Source organism: Dysidea avara, chromosome 2, assembly GCF_963678975.1.
Source record: "Dysidea avara chromosome 2, odDysAvar1.4, whole genome shotgun sequence".
In the NCBI taxonomy this organism is placed as follows: Eukaryota; Metazoa; Porifera; class Demospongiae; order Dictyoceratida; family Dysideidae; genus Dysidea; species Dysidea avara.
The window spans coordinates 8,228,143-8,250,961 of NC_089273.1; the positions used below are offsets into that span (position 1 = coordinate 8,228,143).

At 36.6% G+C, this 22,819-nt stretch overlaps 1 protein-coding gene across 3 annotated transcripts in view; it reads right to left on the bottom strand.

Moving 5' to 3' along the window:
* The window catches only part of LOC136246537 (uncharacterized), a 67,336-nt gene extending 45,660 nt beyond the window's left edge, over nt 1–21,676 (bottom strand). For all 3 annotated transcript variants that reach the window (XM_066038032.1, XM_066038031.1, XM_066038030.1), the window contains exons 1-7: nt 21,475–21,676; nt 16,009–16,097; nt 11,827–11,887; nt 11,492–11,763; nt 8,728–8,814; nt 6,391–6,582; nt 1,013–1,078 (exon numbers count right to left, since the gene is read on the bottom strand). In XM_066038032.1, the coding sequence (XP_065894104.1) occupies nt 1,013–1,078; nt 6,391–6,582; nt 8,728–8,814; nt 11,492–11,763; nt 11,827–11,887; nt 16,009–16,063 (733 nt within the window). In that variant the 5' untranslated portion in view covers nt 16,064–16,097; nt 21,475–21,676. The remainder of the gene's footprint in view (nt 1–1,012; nt 1,079–6,390; nt 6,583–8,727; nt 8,815–11,491; nt 11,764–11,826; nt 11,888–16,008; nt 16,098–21,474) is intronic.
* Nucleotides 21,677–22,819: the final 1,143 nt, after the last annotated feature.

The window sequence follows — 22,819 nt, forward strand, 5'->3', positions numbered from 1 at the left end:
GGCAGAGGGCCCAGATCCCCAAACAGCACATCTCACTGGTGAGCTTTTTATTGTGGCATAAAAGGGTGGCCATGCACTGCTTTGTTTGACCTCTAGCCTTGTGACTGTGTACACACAATGAGGCAAAAAAATAGACTGGCATGGATAATGCCACTGCACTGCCATAATGAGGATCCAGTGTGATGGACTCAAGAAATTAACTTGGTACATTTAACATTATCACCTCGTAGGCAGCAGGTCCGTAGCTAGTGTCATCTGGTCTACTTTGTCACTTGTGAGTTGCGACTCCTTGAAGATCACTTCGAATGGGTCACTGTCATGTTTTTAGGTTCAAAAATGCTCTATCACATGAGTAATCTTGGCTAAATATAGAAGTGTGTCTCTACTATTTTGTGTGGTGGATTCACAAGTGAGTTGATGTAGTGTGTGGAATCACTAGCTAGCAACCCCTGGTGATACCGCATAGCAGCGCACATAATTTATAGTAATGTCATTTGCGTGTCTATTTAATGCTGGCAAACTTGTGACGGAGGTTTAAAAACCACATTTAGTGATGAGTGGGGGGGCCAAATGTCCCCCCTGTTACGCCTCTGCTTGACATACATGTGTTAAATTTTAATAATGGCTATGTGCATTGTTAAAATTTATTAGCATTAACATCATTGCAGCCATTTGTTGGCTGCCACCTTTGATTTCACAACTTTTTTTCACCCAGGTATTATAAGGCCGCACCTCTTTTCACAGTTTGGCTGCTTTTGTGTGGATATTTATAAAACTTAAAGTACTACCTATAGTCGTGCATACAAAAATAATACAGCATATTATGTGGGATGCCTTGGGACCAACACAGCACTCAGCTTTACCTCATACTGTATTGGTTTCTCAACACTAACCTTAAGCTTGATACTGTATTTTCTGTACACATATGTGACAGTGCTTTAACTCTAATGTATAGTTACATGCATCTATACTATTGCCTATAGTCATACAATAAGTAGGTGCATGTTTCTACCTGAAAGTTTCATGAGACATGACAAGTCCACACTTGATTTGATTCTAGAAGGCATCGTCATGTTCTCTAGATGATTATACAGGTATATTATATACACACAGAAATGTGTGGTAGTGTACATATACATATGCATATGCATGTATATGTGTATGTATTGAAGCCACACACAAACACACAAACAAAGCCTCTGACAGCCTTTATATTATTGTCACTCAGTCAACCAGCACTGTGGTGCACATGCACCACCCAGGTATATTTTGCTAGAGTTGATGCAGGCATATCCATCCTATTGAGGCGAGACTACGTGACCGGATTTGACAAAACTAGGCTTCCACACATATCCAGGTTTGTGAATTTTTACCATAACTCAATGTAGGAATATGCTATAGTGCAAGTCATCATAAATGTCCAAAACATTGAATTTAATTAACTCACTCATAATTGCGATTATCACGCCAATCTTTGCTGATTGTAATGGCGCTTATATGGATGCGCTGCTGTTAAAGTATGGTGAAGATAGCCTGTATGGTTGGGGAGTTATTGCATGTTCAAATCTAGCCAATGGGAGATTGCGTAGCGCCTTTGATGTGACCAGGTTTCCATGGTAAGTCACGGTTTACGTCACTCGCGGTTTTGTTATTGTTTCGCGCACTATTGCTCTGCTGGCCTTCTTTACGAGTTTTTGATTCGTTTGTGTTTGTATTTTAAAGCATTGTCACTCAACAGAATCATGGCATCAAAAGTATCAAGGAAACGCAAGCAGGTTTTGATTCGCCTCGCGGAAGGAATGCGACAGAAGAAGGCCTTACGAAATATCGAAGAATCTGCTACTGAAGAGTCAGCCAATAATTTAGATGAGAGTTTTCAACTGCCTGGACCATCCAGCGGCGCTACGAGTGAGTACAGCAGTGAAGACTCAGCAAATAATTTAGACGGAAGTTTTCAATTACCTGGACCATTAAGCGGTGCTACGAGCGAGTACAGTAGTGAAGAAGACTCTGACGATGCTGATTATACAGATGAGCTATCTAGCGAAGGTGCTAAACATTGTTATGATGATTGGCTGTTTACCTTACAAAGAGAAGACACTCAAATGATGGCAATGATGATATATCACAATTACAGGGAAAGATTTGGTCTGCTCAAGACAGCAGCAGCAAAGGAAGTAAGTCTTTTGCTAGGTGTTAACGAAAAAACAATTCGCATGTGGAGATCAGAGTTTCTTTTAAATAAGGGTTGCTTTGGCGACACTGCTAAGGGGAAGTATTCCAGGTATGTTGTTGTAGATGATGAGGAATATAAAGATGTTGCTTTAAGATGGATCAGGGAGAATGCTATTGTTAAAGGGAAGCCAAATTTAACTGCAACTGGTTTTAGTGAATGGTTAAACACCACTTTGCTTCCGGTAGTTGGAAACCACCATCCGAAGGCTCCTAAAAAGGTATCAACTACCACCGCTACACGTTGGTTGCACAAGCTTGGATTTAGCCCATCATCAACTAAAAAGGGAGTGTACAGTGATGGGCACGAGAGGCAGGATGTGGTAGATTATCGAAAACTTTTCCTCACTAAGATGAATATTTTGGAAACAACTCATGCGCAGCCTCCACAGCCTAGTGATGAAGTTCAAGTATTCACAGAATCTGACTCCAGTAAGAAGAAACTAATATTGATTTATCATGATGAAAGTATCTTCCACTCTAATGATGATCAAGGTTGGGCATGGGCAGAGAAATGGGGCCAAAAAATTAAGCCTAAAGGGCAAGGCAGAGGTATCATGGTGAGTGATTTTATTGAGGAATACAATGGTTACCTTCGTTTTGATGACAGAGAATATGAAACAGTCAAGTGCATACATCCCAATGTGAAAAAAGAAGCCCGTTTTTTGTTAAAGTATGGTGCAGATAACGAAGGCTACCAGGACAGTGACAAGTTCATGAAGCAAGTGAAAGAAGCTGTTACAATTGCTGAGATAAAGTATCCGAGTGAGAATTACAACCTTGTATTTTTGTTTGATCAAAGCAGTGGACATACGGCTTACGATGATGATGCATTGATTGTATCTCGTATGAATGTTAAGCCAGGTGGTTGTCAACCAAAAATGAGAGATACTGTATGGGATGGAAAACCTTTTCGAATGGTGTCTGATGATGGAACTCCTAAAGGGATGTGTCAGGTTCTTATAGATCGCCACATCAATGTCAAAGGAATGGTTGCTGCAGACATGCAAAAAGCTTTAGGTGAAATGCGGGATTTTAAATATGAGAAGACAAAGGTAGAGAAGTATATTCTTGGACGAAAGCATAGAGTATTGTTTATCCCAAAGTTCCATTGTGAATTAAACCCCATCGAGCGATGCTGGGGGGCTGCCAAGAAGTATACAAGGCAGCACTGTGATTACACGTTTCCCGGATTAGAGAAAAAAATTATTCCAGCTCTTGAGAGCGTATCTGTTGACCTGATAAGAATGTATTTCAGAAAGACAAGAGAGATTATGAGAGCCTACAAAGAAGGACACACTCCTGGACATGCATTAGCAGTGGCATTAAAAGAGTACAAATCACATCGACGTGTCTCGACTACCGAACAGTTGTAATTTCTTTGAAACTTGTATTATCCAAAAATTGTCTGGTATAAAGTTTTGCTTTTATGTGTGGTATCTGAAGATGCTCATATTATGTTCTTAACTGTATGTAGTGTTGTTAAATATACATTTTATCTGATTACAAAATCATTAAATAAAAGTATTATTTGAATAATTATAGAAAAATGACTTGGTAAATGTGTGGGCCTATATTGTGTCTACTCTTAATAGCATTATGAAGACTTAATAGTGTTTGGTTTCTGCTATAAATCAATTTCAAAAAAAACATGCAATTCTAATAGAACAGTCAATTAGTGGTTTTGCATTACTATAGCTTCTTGAAAATTCAAAATCAAATACAACAACTAGTATTAAAATGGTATACAAAAAGTCTAGTTTATATATGCAACTAGTATGCAGCATCATAAAATTAAAGAATAAGAGTACTTTTGGACATTTATGATGATTTGCACTATATCATTTTCAAGTTTTAGCCAACTGTTGCATAATGCAATAAAATAATTATTGTGTAAACATTGCATATCAATAGCATACTGAGAGGTCAAAGAAGTGGATTTATTTGGATGTCTGGTTTAGTCAAATGCAGTCCACTAATTATTGTAAATCATGGAGGACTTTGTCAGGTACTGTATCACATGAAACCTTCCCTCATCAAAATTGTAAAAGTACAGCATGATTTGTTTTTGTAATATTGTGTCATTCATGTGGCTGCAGTGAAGCCATTTTCCAACATCATCGATGCTCAAACAATTCCATGCGTACTCAGATGCCACTGTCCCTAGCTTTTCCATACAATTTATGAACTATTGTGTACAGAGCCAACCTTTAGCTAAGGTACTGCTCAAATGCAATGTTGTCTCCCGAGAGTGCAAAAAATTGAAAAACTTGTTAAATCAAGAGCATGGCACCTGTGTATATTCATCCCAAATGAAATGGAATAAATACTTGCAAGAGAAATGGGTGCCACGCACTTTGATTAGTAGGTCTTTTAATAATTCATCGCACTTTTGTGAGACGACATTGCATTTGAGCAGCACTGTATATGTAAATGGGAAAAGCACCCAATATGTGTGAAATACAGGCTAAACAAAGCCTGTATTACACTTCTACAGAGGTAAGCTTTTGGCTTGAAGCTGGTTGATTTCTCAGTTTAAAATAATTATGGATGTATATATCAACTTTCTACAACTTTGTAACAGCCTTCCCTTTGGGATTTTCTGGAATATAACAGGGCTACAACAAAAAGCATATTTCTTCAACTTGAAAGAGAGCATGTCCCCTACATACGTATATACAAACAAGAATGAATATAAGCCTCAAAGCTTTGTCAAGCAAGTTTGAAGAAAAAAATGATGGACAAGCTATATCGTAATTTGCTTTATTTTATTTTTGCGTGTAAAAATATTTTTGTATGATTTACGTAAATGACTGCTCTATTAGAGTATAGTTCAGTCTTGTATAAAAATTTTCGTGCAAGAACTTTTTATACAAATTTTGCATACAAAACTTATTTTATAATGAAAAAAAGCAAATTACGGTAACAGTTGAGAGGATAATGTAATGATATAATTTGTTTGAAAAGTGCTTCCTTAGCAATGCATAGCAAAGTAATATTAAAGGATCATTAAAATAATTATGAAATTTGAAATTAATTAGTTGATGCAAAAACCTGTTAGCTAAGAAATAAATAATGGCAATTCTTTTGGCACTTTGTAGCTTTAGTAGTTTGAAACTTGTTTCTTGCTGATTTTAGATGGAAGCATTAACTAGATTGTAATGAAGAAAGCTACAGTGTTGATCTTTTTATTTTTAATTTCAGTTTTGTCAGGCTATGAATATTGTACAAAATATCACCTTAGTCCTTTTCTTTTCTGACTGCTCTATTAGAATATTTTTGTGGCATTAGATACAACAAAGATCCACAAGAAGTTACACTTAACATCAGTGCTCGAAATAGCATTCAGACAATCAGCCAATTTCTGGTCAATATTGCATATTGACTGATTAATTTTATATTGCTGTCCGGATATTGTGGTTGGATAAATCAGAATGCTACACTACTGCTGGAGAGCAGCCGTACAAAGGCAGTAATATTTAATTAAGCTGTTTGTGTATGGTTTCTGGCCACAAGCTTTACCTCAAGCCAAAAACGGTGATGTTTGGAACACTAGCCTACCATGTTATCCGTGTTACCTTTGACTTGTGGGATGCATGAAGTTTTATTTGATAACTTAAAGACTATTGTGCTTGACTAAAACAGTGTGTTACATTATTAATGACATGATTGCATTACTTTTGGCATGAATACATCTTGAGGAACTAGGTACCAGTAAAGTACATTTTTGTATTTTGGTAGACAGAATCTGTGTTGGACTGGCAGTTTGGCAGTACACTCAAAATATTACTGGGAGCCCTAGCTCAAGATCCATTATCTATTACTCTGAATGTAATACTAGCTACACTCTCCCTACTTTACAGGCTGTCCATCTGATCAAACTTTACTGCAGCTATAATCAAACAATGTCTGAAAATAAACAGTGGATGATAATGCATGCGATACTTTAGTACAATTTTACCAAATTTAAAACAAAATATTTCAAACTGAAAACTGTGAATCACAGTATGCGTTTAGCAAATCCAGTCATTTACTTAATTAAATCAGTTTTCAGGTGCCAAAGTGGTCATGTGTACATTGAAATAAGCCATTGGTCCCTTCATTTTTCAATATAGCATAAAAATTTACTATTGATGCACATACAAGCATTTTTCTTACGTTTTTCAACACTATTGGTATTAGCAGCCCTACATCTTCTTCTACCAAAAACCTGGTGATGACTACTATTAGCACAGTCATCTGTTCTGTCATCTGATTGTCTGTCATCAAAACATTGTATAATGATATTGTCTACTGCAGCATTGTCTGACTGATTAACACTGTTTGTTTTGATCGGTCTTGTATGATGAGCTATATGGGTAAAAACATTTAAAAAGTGGCAATTAGCTGAATGAAATTTGATTACATACATACACACTTCAATTCTTTATTAATATCTCAATTGATGATAATTACTATCAGAGTAACGAAATGAATGAAAGTTTCACAGAAGATGGGACTGTTCATGCCATTGATGGGTGCCTACAATAGCAAACACACCTATACAGCTATAGGTTACTCAAGGTACAGGTGCACATGATCATGATATACTATTATGCTTGTGCTTTTTCTTCCTTAAAAGTGTGATACAACATATCAGCATTCAATATTTTCACCCCAAGATATATATTTTCTATTGCAGGTCCCTAGTGGGATAGTGACTAGTAATATCAGACAGTATTGTAGTAGTACTGTTTAAGTAGGAATCCCCTCCAAAAGTTACTCATGCTGCCTAAAATTCAGCTTTTAAAAATCATCCTAGAGACAAAAAATCATCATAGAGATATCTTAACCACCTTTATGGAATAATATTAGTCCATCTAACATCAAATACAGCATCAAAAACAAGAAAACACTAACAGGTGGCCAGATATAGAATTTTTAAAGGAATCACTGAAACTCAAATTTTCATCTGCCTGCCTGCCTGCCTGCCTATCCGCCCACCTGCCCACCCATCTACCTGCCTGCTTAATCTGCTAATGTGCATGAGACTGCAGTCTTTGTTGAATTCATTTTGCTAAATCGGGTGACATGGTCTTAGCAAGGTAGTCAACTAACTGCAAAGTTCATACAAATACAGTACTTGCCTTAGAGGTGATTACTCTAGTAAAATATGTTGCAGTACTTCCTGCAATCATGGTGTGCTCTAGACTACGAAACACTGTTTCTTTCATTATTTGGCATATGTAACATTACTACCAAAAACTCACATCTACCCACCTACACTCCATAGTAAAAGTGGGCCACCTCTCAAAAGTTTGGCAGAGTGTTTTGGCCCAGCAGAATAAGGTTAAACAGCAGCAACAAATTCAAGACATTTCACATGATTTTAACTGACAAAATTTGCTATCACTTCAGTATTTTCTTGATTAAACCTATACCACTGCACATGAAAATAGTTTGCACGTTGATTTGAAGATACTGATTTTACAATGTGACTAAACATGCATCAGTCTTTCTTATTGCAAATAATATCAACTGTAATTCAGTGGATATTAATCAGATTCACATCACACTAACTTTCCTTAATATATCTGTAATTTATGAAAAATTTCAAGGTGATCCAAATATGTGACTGGATCTACGAAAACCGTTCTTATCGCCCAAGACAGGAAGTTTGATTTTTTCACACAAACACAAAGCTTAATGAATGCACTATCAAGTTTCACTGCCACAGTTGACCAGAGTAAAGTGGTCTGCTTTTGCTGGCTGCCTTTCTAGAGCACAGTGGCGAGCCGTACGAGTGGTCTGGGGTCTTGATGGAGCCCTGGCCGACCAGGAGATGGCTGTGTGTGGCTGTACAGCTCTGTGGTGTTGGACAATGACCTGTGCTGTGAATTTCCTTTCATTTTAGCCAGTTCTGAGCCCTGAATGGCCTATAACTTGGCCTAATTCATCCTAGCACGTCTCTTTTCATTTTTTGAACACCATCTTGCCCGCCTTCCAGGGCCCCCGCCTCCCAGGGCCCCCACCTCCCACCCCTTCTGGAGTTCGCCTGATACAGACAACCTCGGTTTAAAAACTATCTAAAATGGCGGGAAACTTAGCTGTTGACTACTTCTTCAGTGGATGATCAGGAAGGTAAGAAATTGTTGTGAAACGTGTGAAAATTTGGTATGCGTAGCTACCACCATTGGCCAGCTACAACACACAGAATATTTAAAACCGACGTTTCTCGATACTTTTAAATGGGCGATAAGAACGGTTTTCCCAGAGACAGTCACATATGTGTTTGCATTTTAAAGTGTATGGAGAAAGAAGGAGAAACACTATCTAGATCCCTGAATTGAAGAAAAGAAAAATGAAGAAATCGAGCCAAACTTTGTTGTATAAAGTGATTTTGCTAAAAGTTGGTGTGTGGTGTGATATGAAGGTGGAGGGCAGCTAAAATGAAAAACAATCATGCGCTTTTGAGGAAGGACCATGGAGGTATGCATGTATATATACAGTACTTACTGTATACACCATCAGTTCCAGTATTATGACTAGTATGATAATGGTTTTGTATGATATCATCATCCTGGTATGAACCATGGTGAAATTCTGTAGATAATAACATTATAGATACATAATAGTATGATCATATTGACTAGTGTGTTTAAACTTATTATAAATCATAATGATGCTATGTATATGGGTAAATTCCTACATGATCTTGCCATTTAATTCTTCAATGTCAAATAGGAATTTAAAGCCATGCAGATATGTTTTTCAAGTAATAGAATTCGGACCATAGTGTATACATAATTATTTGATAACCTAAGGATGTATGGTGTATGTGAAGTAATAATGTTGTACCAGTAATTAGGACATATACAGTAAGTACATAATTATTCTTATACATTCATTTTATTGACCACGTTGTGTATATGGGCTATATCTGCCAAATCACCAATATCACAGTCATGTGTTGTGCCACCTGAGTGCACTGCTACCAGGCCCAAAGGCTAGTATGTAACTTATGAAGGCCCCAGTGGTCTGGAAGTTTTTATATCTTACATATTTGATTGTCATACATGTACCTTTAACAGTTGCTTGTAACAGAGAAATGCAATGTTAACTGTATTGGAAACAAACCGAATATACCGGCTGTGACTGTTGTGATAGGCTTAAAGTAATTCTTAAGTGTAAAATATTATCAGTTCTATCAGTGTTCCATGAAAAGGGCTAAGAAGATATGAACACATCTCTATGACAATATGAAAAGGGTCTACAGCAAGTGAAAATGAAAAGGTTCTAAATACTGTAACATGTATACACCTACAAATGTGACCTAATTTGGGAAAACCGTTGATCTACACACATCAATAGATTGTGAGATGTGCGATTTTAGCCATTTCAATCCAGCATAGCTTGAGACGGTCAAAAGCTGTGAGTCTTATGTTTTCACCATGGATGCTACCAACCATAGTATTTATTTCACTTTAGTCCATATCACAGTAGCCATTGATTATGAGCACCTTTTTTCACGATAGTATCTGTAACACAAGCACGTCACCATGGATGGTGGCTGGGTGATTGATTGATACTGTATATGAACAGAAAATGGCCGAGTGGGTCATAATGGTGTTTCCAGCTTTAATAATTATTGGGCTCCCAAGACCACCTGTGCCACTGAAAATTAAAGAAATGCATGTAGAAAATATCTGGACAACTGTCCAAGGCTGTTCATGTCTCTAGTCTCATTTTTCAGCTGGCCAGTGGCATCACAAGGTGCCAGAGTGTTCCAAGTAGTTGGCCCGCATCTTGTGAAAAGCAGCCTGAGAAAATCAGAGGCATGGATGTGGTGCAAATGTGTAGAGTAGTGGTGTGGCTATTATGATGAAAAGTGAACTTCACTGGTGTGACGTGCACATAGATCGATGATTATCAAATATTTGGTCACAAATTTTCACTGAAGAAAGTCTAATGCATCATAACATTTGAGTCTTTTGTTTTAGTGCTAAAGTCTCTTGGATCCCATGCAGGTGACCAAAAATGGGATTTTGTATCAGTACTTCTGTAAGAGTTTTCTAGGTTTTAATCTTATGTTTAAAATCACATACAATAATAAGACTCTTCCAGTAAGTGTTGTGATGATCATTACCAGTAATAACTTGGGTGAGGGAGGTTTAATAAAAGTACTGCATTTCTGGAAAATGAAACATGGCCCGAAATTTTGTAAATTTGAATAGAAGTTGATTTAAAGATGTAATGGAATTTCATGCAATCAAAGCTTTATGGAATTACCGAAAAAAGAGATCATTTTCAAAATTGAAATATGAGTAAATTTTAAGCTATCTCTGAAAGTTCGTAGACAATTTTAGCTTGTTACACCTCTGGTTTGTGTGTTCCAATTTGTTTCAAGGAGATTCCTACAGTACTTCAGTACTAGTGAAAAGTGTTGAATTAATGCCATGATATGGTTTCATTGCATGAAGAAATTTGCAACTACGTAGTAAGATCTGAGTTATACAGTAGAGAGCAAAATAAAGTTAACGTAACGTAATTGTAACAACTGCGTAATTACAATTGTAATCTTGCCGTAATTGCTTTGTGTAGAAATTTTGATGTTTGTGATATTCTGTTAATTACCAGAACTTTAAATATCACATGTTTCTTCAACTACTCAAATAATATTTGAAACATTATTAGACCTACATTGAACAGGATATAGGCAAATAACAATGGTACTACTTTCTGTAATTACATAGTAATTACAATACAATACGTTAACTTTATTTTGCACTCTACTGTATGAAAGGTATAGGCAAGGTGCAGAGAGTAGAACTAGAAATTTATTAGAACTTGGAAACTAGAAGGGAACATGCCACATCATTGGGTGGCACACGTGCACAGTCACTGTAACTGAACACTGGTGGTGGTCAAACTCAAAAATCAACAGTCAAGGTGACTAAACTTGTTACAAGTCAATTGTCAAGGGAAAAATTTTAATTTTGAACCTACAATATTAAGTTTTACTAAGTTACAGGTCACACACTGGAAAAGAGGTGGAAGTGAAATTTCTGCCAGTCGAAATTCTGGCCATTGTTACATATCTACTTATAGCACATGCCTTTGTACACTGTCTTGTAAGGAGTTTCTTGATTGTAATGCTGTTAGATACACTAAGACCCTATTTTTTGGCCAGGTCAGTGGTGACTTTTGATGTTAGCATCTTGCATTTAGGAGCAAAATTTGCTTGAGGAATTTACTGCACTGTATAATGTTACACTTGTACCTGTCTTCAGTTTATCAGGAAGATCAGTAGTTACTGATATCATGTTAAACAAGTAACAGAAATGTTTGCAATCTCTTGTAGTGTCTAACTGAACTAGTAGAAGATTAATAATCCTCTGACATCTGATTCTTGAGCTTTCTCCATTGACAATAAAGCTCTCTACATCACCAGAAATTTGCAGATGCTGTTTTAGAATTTTGATGGTCAGTTTACAGTTAGGCATTAAACTCTGATACAACAAGTTGTAGTATCTGATCAGAAATGAAAATTCTGTTAAAACAACAATATTTTTATAAGTGTTGGTCAATAGCTATCATAATTTGTGTTCTTACCAGTTTTTTTTCATAATCATATCAATTGATTTTGGTCCATACAAATGATCTGGTTTACTGGTGGCTGTGATAAATATGTGATAATGATTAAAATTCCAAAAAAAACAAAAAACCCATACAATGAAGTTTGGCATACTAATTTTTGAATGTGGAATGTGGAGCAATTACTTCCCACAAATAATTATTTCAACAGACATGTGTTTCTTCCTAATTGTGACCGGATTTGCGAAAAGGTACCTTTTCCACACATTTTACATACCAGTAAACAAAATGTCATAACTGTTGACTTCTTATACTGATTAAGTTGCTTTTTACATCAAAATGTGGCCAGATATTGTAGCTACACTTATGCAATGATTAAAAAGTTATGAAGCTGTAAAATTCAAAAATGGGTCAAATTTTGTGTGTGAAAAAGGTACCTTTTCGCAAATCCGGTCACCTATTATGCTATATTGGTCATATTCTGTGTTATAAATAAGGTTGGCTTTAGGAACAAAATTGATATTAAATGAATATGTAATAAGCATGGATAAAACATGTGTCTGGAAATCTTAAAGTTCATAGGGAGAATATTAACAATAAAATACCAGTAATGTAATGGTGTTCAGAGCATGCTAAGCATCCCCCAAATATATGGATAGGTATAAACAGTGAACCTGCATATCGAGGACCTGGGAACCAGGTATCCGACTTTCCGTGGACCTATACATACTTACCAATGTTTATACATTCTATACTTGTGCTAGTTGCCCCTGTAAGTCACGGTAAATAGTCTCATATAGCCAGACCAATCTTTCTCTGTCGTGGAGCCTCGCATGATGTTTGTGTCAGAAATTACCTATAAGTGCCTACTCTGAAAAGGGTCCAGCTGGACTGAACTACTTAGAATACTTAAGCCACTCATTCTTTACACCTCCAGTAGGCTTGCATGAAATATGCCCACAAAATGAAATGTATATTAGGCTGGAGTGTTATGCCAGCACAATGTTAGCATACCGTAGAGTCTGGTTGTTAAGTGCATATATATAATTATTAAGTACATATTACCTGTTAAGCACATGCCTGTTTCTCGTACTCAATTATGGTTGATAAGCGCATTACAAAGCTCCTAAATGAGATGAAGCTATGCAAGAGGAGAAATATTAGAGGTTTGCTAATAGTGTAAAGCCCAAAATTTCACAATGTACAAAGCTAAAATATGTGCCTTTGCTACTATCCTTACCAAGCGAAGTGGTCTTCTGTAGAATGCTCCACACAAAGGATTCAGTGCACTAAAACTGGACTCAAAATATTGGTACATGTAATGACTGCAATTCACACCACCTCAAGAGAGAGTGAATCCATAATAATCACAATGAGGTTTATTTTATTAGACACATGCACTTAACAACTATATGTTAATCACAATATTTTTTTGTGGACTTTATTAGGCATATGTGCCTAACAACCAGATTCTATGGTATTAGGTAAATGTTTCAAACTATTGAGCTTAATTCCATGAAAATTATATAATTGATACGTCCTAATAGAGCAGTCAGTGGAACTGTAAACTGCAATAAAGAGCACTCAAATGCATTGTAAATAGTAAAAAATGTTGCTAACCTAGGAGCATAATGCAAACATAATGGGAACACTGAAGAGCATAAAAGGCAAGATTTTTGCATTGGGAAATTCTCAAAAGCATTTTGGGCAAACTTTTGAGCATATTATTTTGACTCAGGCTTACCTCCAGCAACTGATGGAAATGGCTTCACTTTCATGACACATGAGGCAAGGAATGAAGTCTGTTGATTTACTGGTTAACATGCAGTTGATCACTTCACTAAAGCTATTTCCCTGGAATACATGCTTGCATAAAGTCTTTCAACTGTAGTAGCAAGGCGACTTATTAAGCTATATTGTGCTCTCACTGTGCAGCACAAGTGGCCTATTGCATGTAATGTAGTCAGCTGCAGACCTTTTTTCAGAGATGCTTATAATTTGTGATGAAAATCGCACATTGTGAAGAAAAGGTTTGTGAGACTAGGTTTACAGTACAAATATAAATGTATAACATTGTAAAGCACGTAAACAAATTCCATGAAAAGTTGCATTCTTGTGGGTCCGCGGATCCTGGGTCCTTGGTCTCTGCCTCCACTGTTTACCAACCCCAAAATAATATGTGACCCTATTTTGGGAAACCATACATCTAGGCACATGCAAAATTTGTGGGAATTCTCAATTGAAAATTTCAGTGATTATTTTAAAATTAATTTTTTTACATAATTATTCTGATAAAGCAACTATTAAGCATTCTTGCTGTGAAATTTCACACCCATAGCTTCTTTTATCTAGGAGACATACTGAATTATATCAGACCATGTAGTAGTTTCACAATGCGTGGGACAACAATTAACTTACAAATTGGGTGATTTGTTCATTCCCAAAACCAAACATTTTCCTGTCTTTACACAATATCACAAGTGATTTAATTGAGAAAAAGCACAAAGAACACATTGTTAAACTCGCAAGAATCTCTTTTCATTAATTTTAGATTGTAAGAATGGTGATCTTTGTCAACAAAGTGATTTGTCATCAATTTGTCACATCTGATCACTATTCAGTTCTATAAACTGATAATGAAAAGTTAGTTTGTAATGTATTAGACAGTAAATTGGCCATATCTTTGGAATGCTTCAACGTATCGTCACAAAATTTTCACACAAGGTAGATAACCACTCAGTGCTTCATTGTAGCTATAAAAAACAAAATTGGCCAATGTGCCCAGATGTATGGTTTTCCAAAATAGGGTCACATAATTATGTTATGTAGGCACCATGGGATTGCATTTGGAAGCAATTTTAACAAAGAGCTGTCTGATCAGCATTACTCATACACTGGCTTACAGACTTTGTCTGTACATTGACCTAGCTACCTAACACTCACATGAAATGCATGGTATTAACAAATCTTTGACATCACCTTGTTGTAAGGTATCTAATTCAATTAACTAATTCATCTAATTATTAGTGTGACTATTGGGCAGCTTTTTGGCTACACACTTCCCACATATGAATATGATGGCTAATCAAATCAAAGGGAATTTACTTTGAATTCACTGTCACATCTACTTGGAAAATGATATATCAAAACTTGTTTTTACTCCTCTCATCACTATATGCAAAAAGCATCACAGTGAATATGAATGAAACTATACAAGGGGATGTGTATACAGATAAGAATGAATTACATGGAAAAACCAGATACTTTTTATTATTTTTAAATTTACACTTTACAGTGGTCAGCACTGAAGGTCTGACAGCAACAAGTGCTGTGGCCTTTGGATTAACTTGACCTAACAAACCGTAGATTTATAGAGGATTATTGACCTAGCTAACAATACTGCATTCACTTATGTTCTAATGAGCATACAGTAAGTGATATTTTAAGGTATATTATATACTAATCATAGATTAAAGTTAAACTGTTATGTATCAGCAATTCATACATTCAGTGCCAATGGTATAAACATTATTAAATGGATAGTTAATAATAGTTATGCTTCAACTTTTCTGTGGCTGTTCACATCACTTACTCAAATGCATCAGTTTTCAAATATACAACGGTGTCTATACAAAAATTGTAGCTACATTTATAGCAAACAAATAATGATTGTTTTTCTACTGGTTTTAGCACCCAAAATGCTGTCTAGCTATCATTAATAATTGCTATCACAACACCTATACCACTGTAAATTTCAGCTATTGTACATTGTTATGTTGTCATAGTTACTTAGTAACCTAGTGCCTGAATACTACTGTATGATACATACCAAAAAGGCAAAAACTGCTTATGATCTTGTTGTAAAGTAGCAACATGATTATAGTTTAAGAAAATCTTCATAACTATAGCTACGTACATGGTTTTTCTTATCTAAGGGTATTATCTTTATGTAGTGCCTTTATTATATAAATAATTATTACAGAACTTCAGCACACTTTCTTAATTTATTCTTGTCATTGAAAGTACAACATTGCTACCATATAATAATACAGTAAAAAGTGAATAAAATTATGTTTAGATCATGTGCCCAACACTTGATAGCTATTATGCTCATAACTCTTGTTGTTCGAGCAAACCTGTCAGTCAGTGTATACATTGTATATTATAGAGATTTTGCTGACAACTACACACTGGAGTTCTTACTATTTAGATGATTTGATGGATGACTTATACTAGTGTAAGGATAGTAATCCATCATAATTGGGTCGTCTTCACCCACAGTGTAGTTTATCCTGTGGTTGTACAACAGCGAAGTGAACAAAAACATACCAGATAGTATGACATTGTGTACAGTTTAAATGTATCAGTACAGTATAATAGTGATCAGTTAGCCTAACAGCTGTTAAAATACACCTCATACAGAACATATCACTGTTGATCACAATAAGAATATCATGACAGCTTTATAGCAAGAGTTTATAATGGTGTAACACATTATAAACTCTTGTTTATAGTGGTGTACCTACATAACTGTAATGGCTCAATCACCATAGTATAGTTAGGCTTGAGTATAAATTTTGTTATGCCAGCATAATTTCTGGCATAATAGGTAGACAAAAGCATAATATTGAGATTTTCAGAAGAGTAGCATTTCAGAAGACTAGCACAATAGAGGTTTCAGAAGAATCAAAAATCATGTATGTTTATGGGATGCCATTATGTCTGACCTTACATCATGTAATAGCTGCCACAATTTATGAGAAATATCGGAAATTGTGTGAAAATAGTAGATGCGCTTCAGTCTTCTGAACATACGAATTTTTGTAACTTGGCTTCACCAATGGTTGTTAGAGACTGTTTAAAGAAACATTGAAGGATGGATGTTTGTTGGTATGGTAAACATAGATTATCTTGTCCTATATTTTTAAGAAAAGTCAGTGATTTTAGTTACCAAGATGTTTATGGTCAAATGCGAAATTCACCACACCAGCCACAGTTAACCACAATACTCCACAGACAATATAGGCGTATAGTGATTAACATCATACTCATTTGGTAGCTGATTCGCACTGGTGGTTTTTGAGATGTTAATAGCACATCCCATGTTTCATATGTCCATGTTGATCTAAGTTTCATAAAACTTCGCGGCTTAAGTTGAAATGTAATGGCTTTCTGTAAATATATGTGTTTTGGGATTTTTCAGAAAATAATTTCAGGCATGATAGGCTGAAATTTTGAAATTTACATTATTTTGGAGAAAATTCTGTACATAGAAATAAGTCGCAATGTGAACATACAAATCTCTATTAATGGTGAAAATAAAAGAAATATATCCATTGTGGTATTTGTTAAAGTTATTCAGTTCCAAAGTAACAATGCCATCGACCCATCGTTTGTTCACTCTAGTTGAGTGAAAAGTATTTGCGATGAATTGCTGCGCAGTTGTAGCTTTGAATGATTGTTTTAACTTAAATTTTGGGATAGCAATTATGCAAAAGCATAAAAACAAGCATGTGTAGGCTAATTTTGCAGGGAATTCCAATAAATTTCCAATAAGCATAATGGGTAAATATTAAAAGCATAAGTACACAACAAAATTGGAATTTTCAACTAGAGTAGGGACCATAGCACATTGATAAAAAGTATTGAAACAAGCTTGAGTATAGTGCATGATATTAAATCAATAAAAAGTGTTATATCCCTACCGTGCTCAAAATACCATAACGACAATGCACAGTAAGGATATAACATATTTTATTATTTTACTGTGATTTAATATCATGCACTACTCCAGCTTGTTTCAGTACTTTTTATTGATGTGCTATGGTCCCTACTCTATGCATGTTCACGTTGAGCTGAATCCTCAAAAACATCTAATAACTCATGGATGCAATTACTCACGATCTTGAAATTTGGCTCATTTGTAGTACTGCTTGACTCACTAAAAATATTTCAAAATCTTTTTGTTCAAATGTTTGACATAATATTTACGGCTAATTAAAATTTTCACAATACATTTCCTATGGGGAAGCCATGCAAATACAGTGTCCATTACAGCCCTTTCCCGAACTTGTAATGGAGCAAAACCATACATGTCTGTTGGTAACACCTTTGCTGTTACCAATAATCATCCGGTTGGCTGAAATGTTAACTCTGTTGAGAAAAAATCTACTTTTAATTTTTCAGGATTCAGCTCAACGTGAACATACTATAGTTGAAAATTCCAAACTTTTTGCATACTTGTTTGTTAACTTTTATATTATTTTGACTGAAATGGTGCTGAACACCCCAGCTTTACCAATATCATCTGAAAGTGAAGTATCCATTTCGTTGTTAGCTATGTTAGACCCGTTACACAGCATTACAAATCAAGAACTGAAAATTTGGGCTAGCAATTATGCACAAGCATAAAAACAAGCATATGTAGGTTAATTTTGTAGGGAATCCCAGTAAGAATTAATGGAAAATTTAAAAGCATAATAGACTCAAGTATAGACTAAGTTACAGGTTTTCTATTTGTATAATAATTATTTGTCTGTGCATGTTAACCTATAGTCATTTTTACCTTTACTGACGACATAATAGAAGCTATTAGCTATGAATAAAATTTAAGATTAAAGTGTGCCCACACATCTATAATCAGTAAATATTTGATCATAGAGACTATAGAAACCATTATTATGTTGATGTCTTTTTGGTCACCATAATGAATGTATCTATAGGTTACTAAGTTATATTATTATATTTTGGTACTAGCTAACTGAGCTATATTTACTCTTCACACAGGCGTGCTCATCATAGCTACTGAAGTTTGCTCATGTAATGACCTACGTGGGTGTGAGTGTGATTGAGTGCAGTTAAGCATGCTTATAGGTTATAATGTTGGTAGCTAGTGAGCATATTAAAAAACTTCCAGTCAAAACTAGCCGTTCTAGTAAAACAGTACTGGAACAATATATATGTGACTGGATTTTGGAAGACCATCTTTTTGGGGCACATGCAAAAGTTGCAGGAAAACCCGATTGAAAATTTCACTTTCAAAATAGATTTTATGTAGTTTAAAAATACCTTTAAACAAAGTTAATGTTGAACTTGATGGCGGCCTCGAGCATTCACTCTTAGATACGAGACATTAATAAGAATAACGACGCACTAATAAGAATCCTAGCACATGCGCAGTAGCACGTGGCGTTAGTTGTTAGACAAGTGTTACCCTCCCATCCCATCCCTCTTATGCACAAATACCAGTTTTCACAGCAACGTCATGCCTACAACAATAAATTCCAATAAAAATGTACGTGGTCGACCCACATACAGGGTATAGCACACACACATATATACATATACATTGCACTCCACCCTCTATTAATCGCTTCAGTGGTAGCACTCCTTCGAGCAGGCACACTGGTGGTGATACGACTAGCCAGTACTGTGCCTCTGTTGTATTGTCATCACATGATGCTATCATACTTGTGCATTGATGTACTTATTAGCTCCCTGCAGGTGAACCTATTATACTGCCAATGCTAAGTGGTAGTATAGCCTGGAGACTATCATGGGCCATTACCAAGCAGCGATGCCAAACGCAAGGGAGTGCCTGGCAGGAGACTGTATCATGGACCAATACCAGAACTTCCACAGCTCTGCCATGCCAAAGCTGTTGCAGTTATTAGCCAATATTGCATACTGTATTTTCTGTTTGTTGTTACAGCTACTGACACACACGATGCACTCCTTTGCTCACTGCAGACAGGGAGTGCCTGGCATGTGACTCCCATGGGTCAATGTCACCTCCCCCAACAGATGTAATTCAAGCAAGGGAGCGCCTGGCATGCGACTCTCATGAGTCAATGTCACCTCCCCCAACAGATGTGATACAAGAACGGGAGTGCCTGGCATGTGACCATGAGTCAATGCCACCTCCCCCAACAGGAGTCTTGGCACGCAGCTCTGCCACAGCTGGTCAGTGTCAGCTCCTCGTTGCGAGGAGTGTAGCACACTGCTTCTTAGCAAATGCTGCCTCTTCCACACTTCTCAGAATCCAGATCAGTATTCGGCCGCCCAGTGCCAATGCTGGTCTCGCCATTCTGAAAAAACAGAGCTTTTTAAAAGCTCTAGCTGCATTCGCAGCATCTCCATTCCTGATAGAGGGAATGTGATAGTACCTGGTCTCTAGGATGGTTGTTTTAGTATTCAGACCCAATCATGGCTTAAAGGAAGGCCTTTGGTGTGTAGAATGCCTCTGGGCACCAAAGTCCTTCCCTGCCCAAGTATCAGCACATCTGGAAAATAAAAATATAAGACCCGGTAGGCAATTGATCCCAAAAAGAAATCTTAGGACAGAAAATTCTTTAAATCAAACCCAGCAACCGGGACCAGGTACACATACCAAAACCACCACTACCAACAACAGTTGGTCGGTGGCGAAGAGCGACCAGTACTGCACCTCCCTGGACACGTCAAAGGTTAGTCAAGTAATTAATATTAATGCACATTTAGATAAAGCAACCATTTTAAGTATTCTTGCTGTGAAGTTTTACACCCAAAGCTTCTTTCATCTTTCTGCTAGGAGATATAGATGATTTTATCAGACCAAGTAGTGATTTCACAATGCGTGGGACACCAATTAACTTACAAATGGGGTGATTTATTCAGGTGATGATATGGTTAAAACTAAGTATTTAGATGATGATACTGTACTTGAAGAAAAGTACCAAGAACACTTGATTTAACTCTCAGAAGTCTCTTAAGCTAATTCATGACTGGATCTGGGAAAATCGGTCTTATCACCCATGTAAGCAGATTCAAATTTTCACCAGAACATACAGCTACACAAATAAACTATCTAATTTCACAATCAAAATCAGTCAGACTTGAGTGGTCTGCTTTTGCTGGCTGCTTTTCCCAAGCATAGTGGAAATCTGTATGTGCGGCATGGGGCCTCCTCCGTCCCTTTTTGGAGCTTTCCTGATACAGCTAACTTTGGTTTTAAAACTATCTAAAATGGTGGGATACTTAGTTGCTGGCTACTTGTACAGTGGATGCTCTGGAAGGTAAGGAATTGGTGTAAAATGTGTGAAAATTTGGTACACATAGCTTCAACCATTGGCGAACTACAAAACTCTAAATACTTAAAACTGGTACCTCGATACTTTTAAATAGGCGATAAAACTGTTTTTCCCACATTTTTAGATGGTAGAAATAGAATTATTATTTGTAAACAATGTGACTCAATGCATTACTATGAAGTTAGTTAGTAAATTGTCCATATCTCTGAAACCCTCCAAGATACCAAGCTGATATTTTAATACAAGACTGATAAACACCCAGTTCCTCATTTTAACCATAAAAGAAAACTGACCAATGTACCAAAAGGAATGGTTTCCCAAATCTTTAGCTGCATGTATTAGGTAAGATCCAAGCCGCCCTTATAGCTACAATAGGTAAAAATGATCTGATAAAAGTCTCATAGTACTGCTGCTATACAGCAGCTTAGACTCAAGGGTAAAGCTAGCTACCATCATACTGATATAGCCACGTTCGTGTAGCTATACTCAGATAGTTACAATGAAGTCTGAACCATAGATATTATATACTACGCACTGAACTTAGCTATGCATAGCGAAAAAGGAAGATTAACGCGTAATGTATGTAGCTACACGTTCTCACTTTTTATTCTAGTCAATGATTATAGCAAAGATCCGCTTTTGAAACTCCGGCCCAGCAGACGGTTAAGTTCTACTATTCGATCCTCACTTAAGAACTAGTGCCCGGGTGGTCGCTCATTCCCTCAATCATATTATATTGTTCAGTATGCTGACGCTGTGATGACATAATTTTTCGTAAAGAGCTTTCCGTACAATATAGTTTGACACTGACAGCCGGACGCATTTTTTTTCCGAATCTCGTTATGTGCAGACTTTAACATGGCGTGTGCCCAATCACGTGAGTTGAGTGCTTTAAGGTCAACCGTGATTTTCCGCGTTACGAGCGAGTGACCCAGAGGCGTAGGGAGGGGGGGTTCCGGGGGGTTCAGGAACCCCCTGTAAAATTTAGACTTCTGCAAGCAGGATCCTAACACACCATTTAGTTAGTCTCGCGCAGCCAGACCACTATTTCTCCCCACGGCGCTTATCGATTAGAGATTATAAGCGCCTGCTCGAAATAGGGTCTGGTACACTTCCAATAGGTCAGCACCTCGATTAAAATTTATAGGTGTTGATATTAATGCACCCTTAAAATTTAAATAAAAAAGAACCAGCATGCAATGGCGAATTCTTAGGTGTGGATTACGCCTTTTCGAGCGGCGAATTCTTAGGTGTCGATTACGCCTTTTCGAGCGGCGTAATCGACACCTCACATTCCTGCCGGGCGCTGTCACAACTGGCCTATTGGAAGTGTACCAGACCCTATTTCGAACAGGCGCTTATAATCTCTAATCGATAAGCGCCATGGGGAGAAATAGTGGTCTGGCTGCGCGAGACTACCATTTAGTGTGACAGGATAAAATGAGTGAGTGATAATATAGTGTATGGCACAGCACAACAATTGATAAAACTTACATTCATCTCTCAGGGAAGGATTTACAGAGGTAACATGAGCCCTCTTCAAAACTTGTTAAAAAGATCGATATACTCTAATAGAGCAGTCAGGTATATTCTAATGGAGCAGTCAGATATACTCTAATAGAACATGCATGTAAATATCCATATCCATATTAAGTTTTTCAGACATTCTAACATTAAATGCAATAACAAGAACATAAAATTTGGTTAAGAGTCAGTGCATTTTTGTAGCAAAAGTCAAGGGTCAAAGCTTATCCTAATGGATTTGTTGTTCCAGTAGTGGAAAATGGTTCTTCTGCAATTCCCCACCACAGTCTGGCCTGAAGTAATTTGGTAGGTTGGGTTAATACTGATAGGTGCACTGCAGATCCTTACACTCTGTATTTAATGATCTATGGTGCACTCAATACTTTTACAGAGCAAAATTTCTGATAAAAATCATACATTAT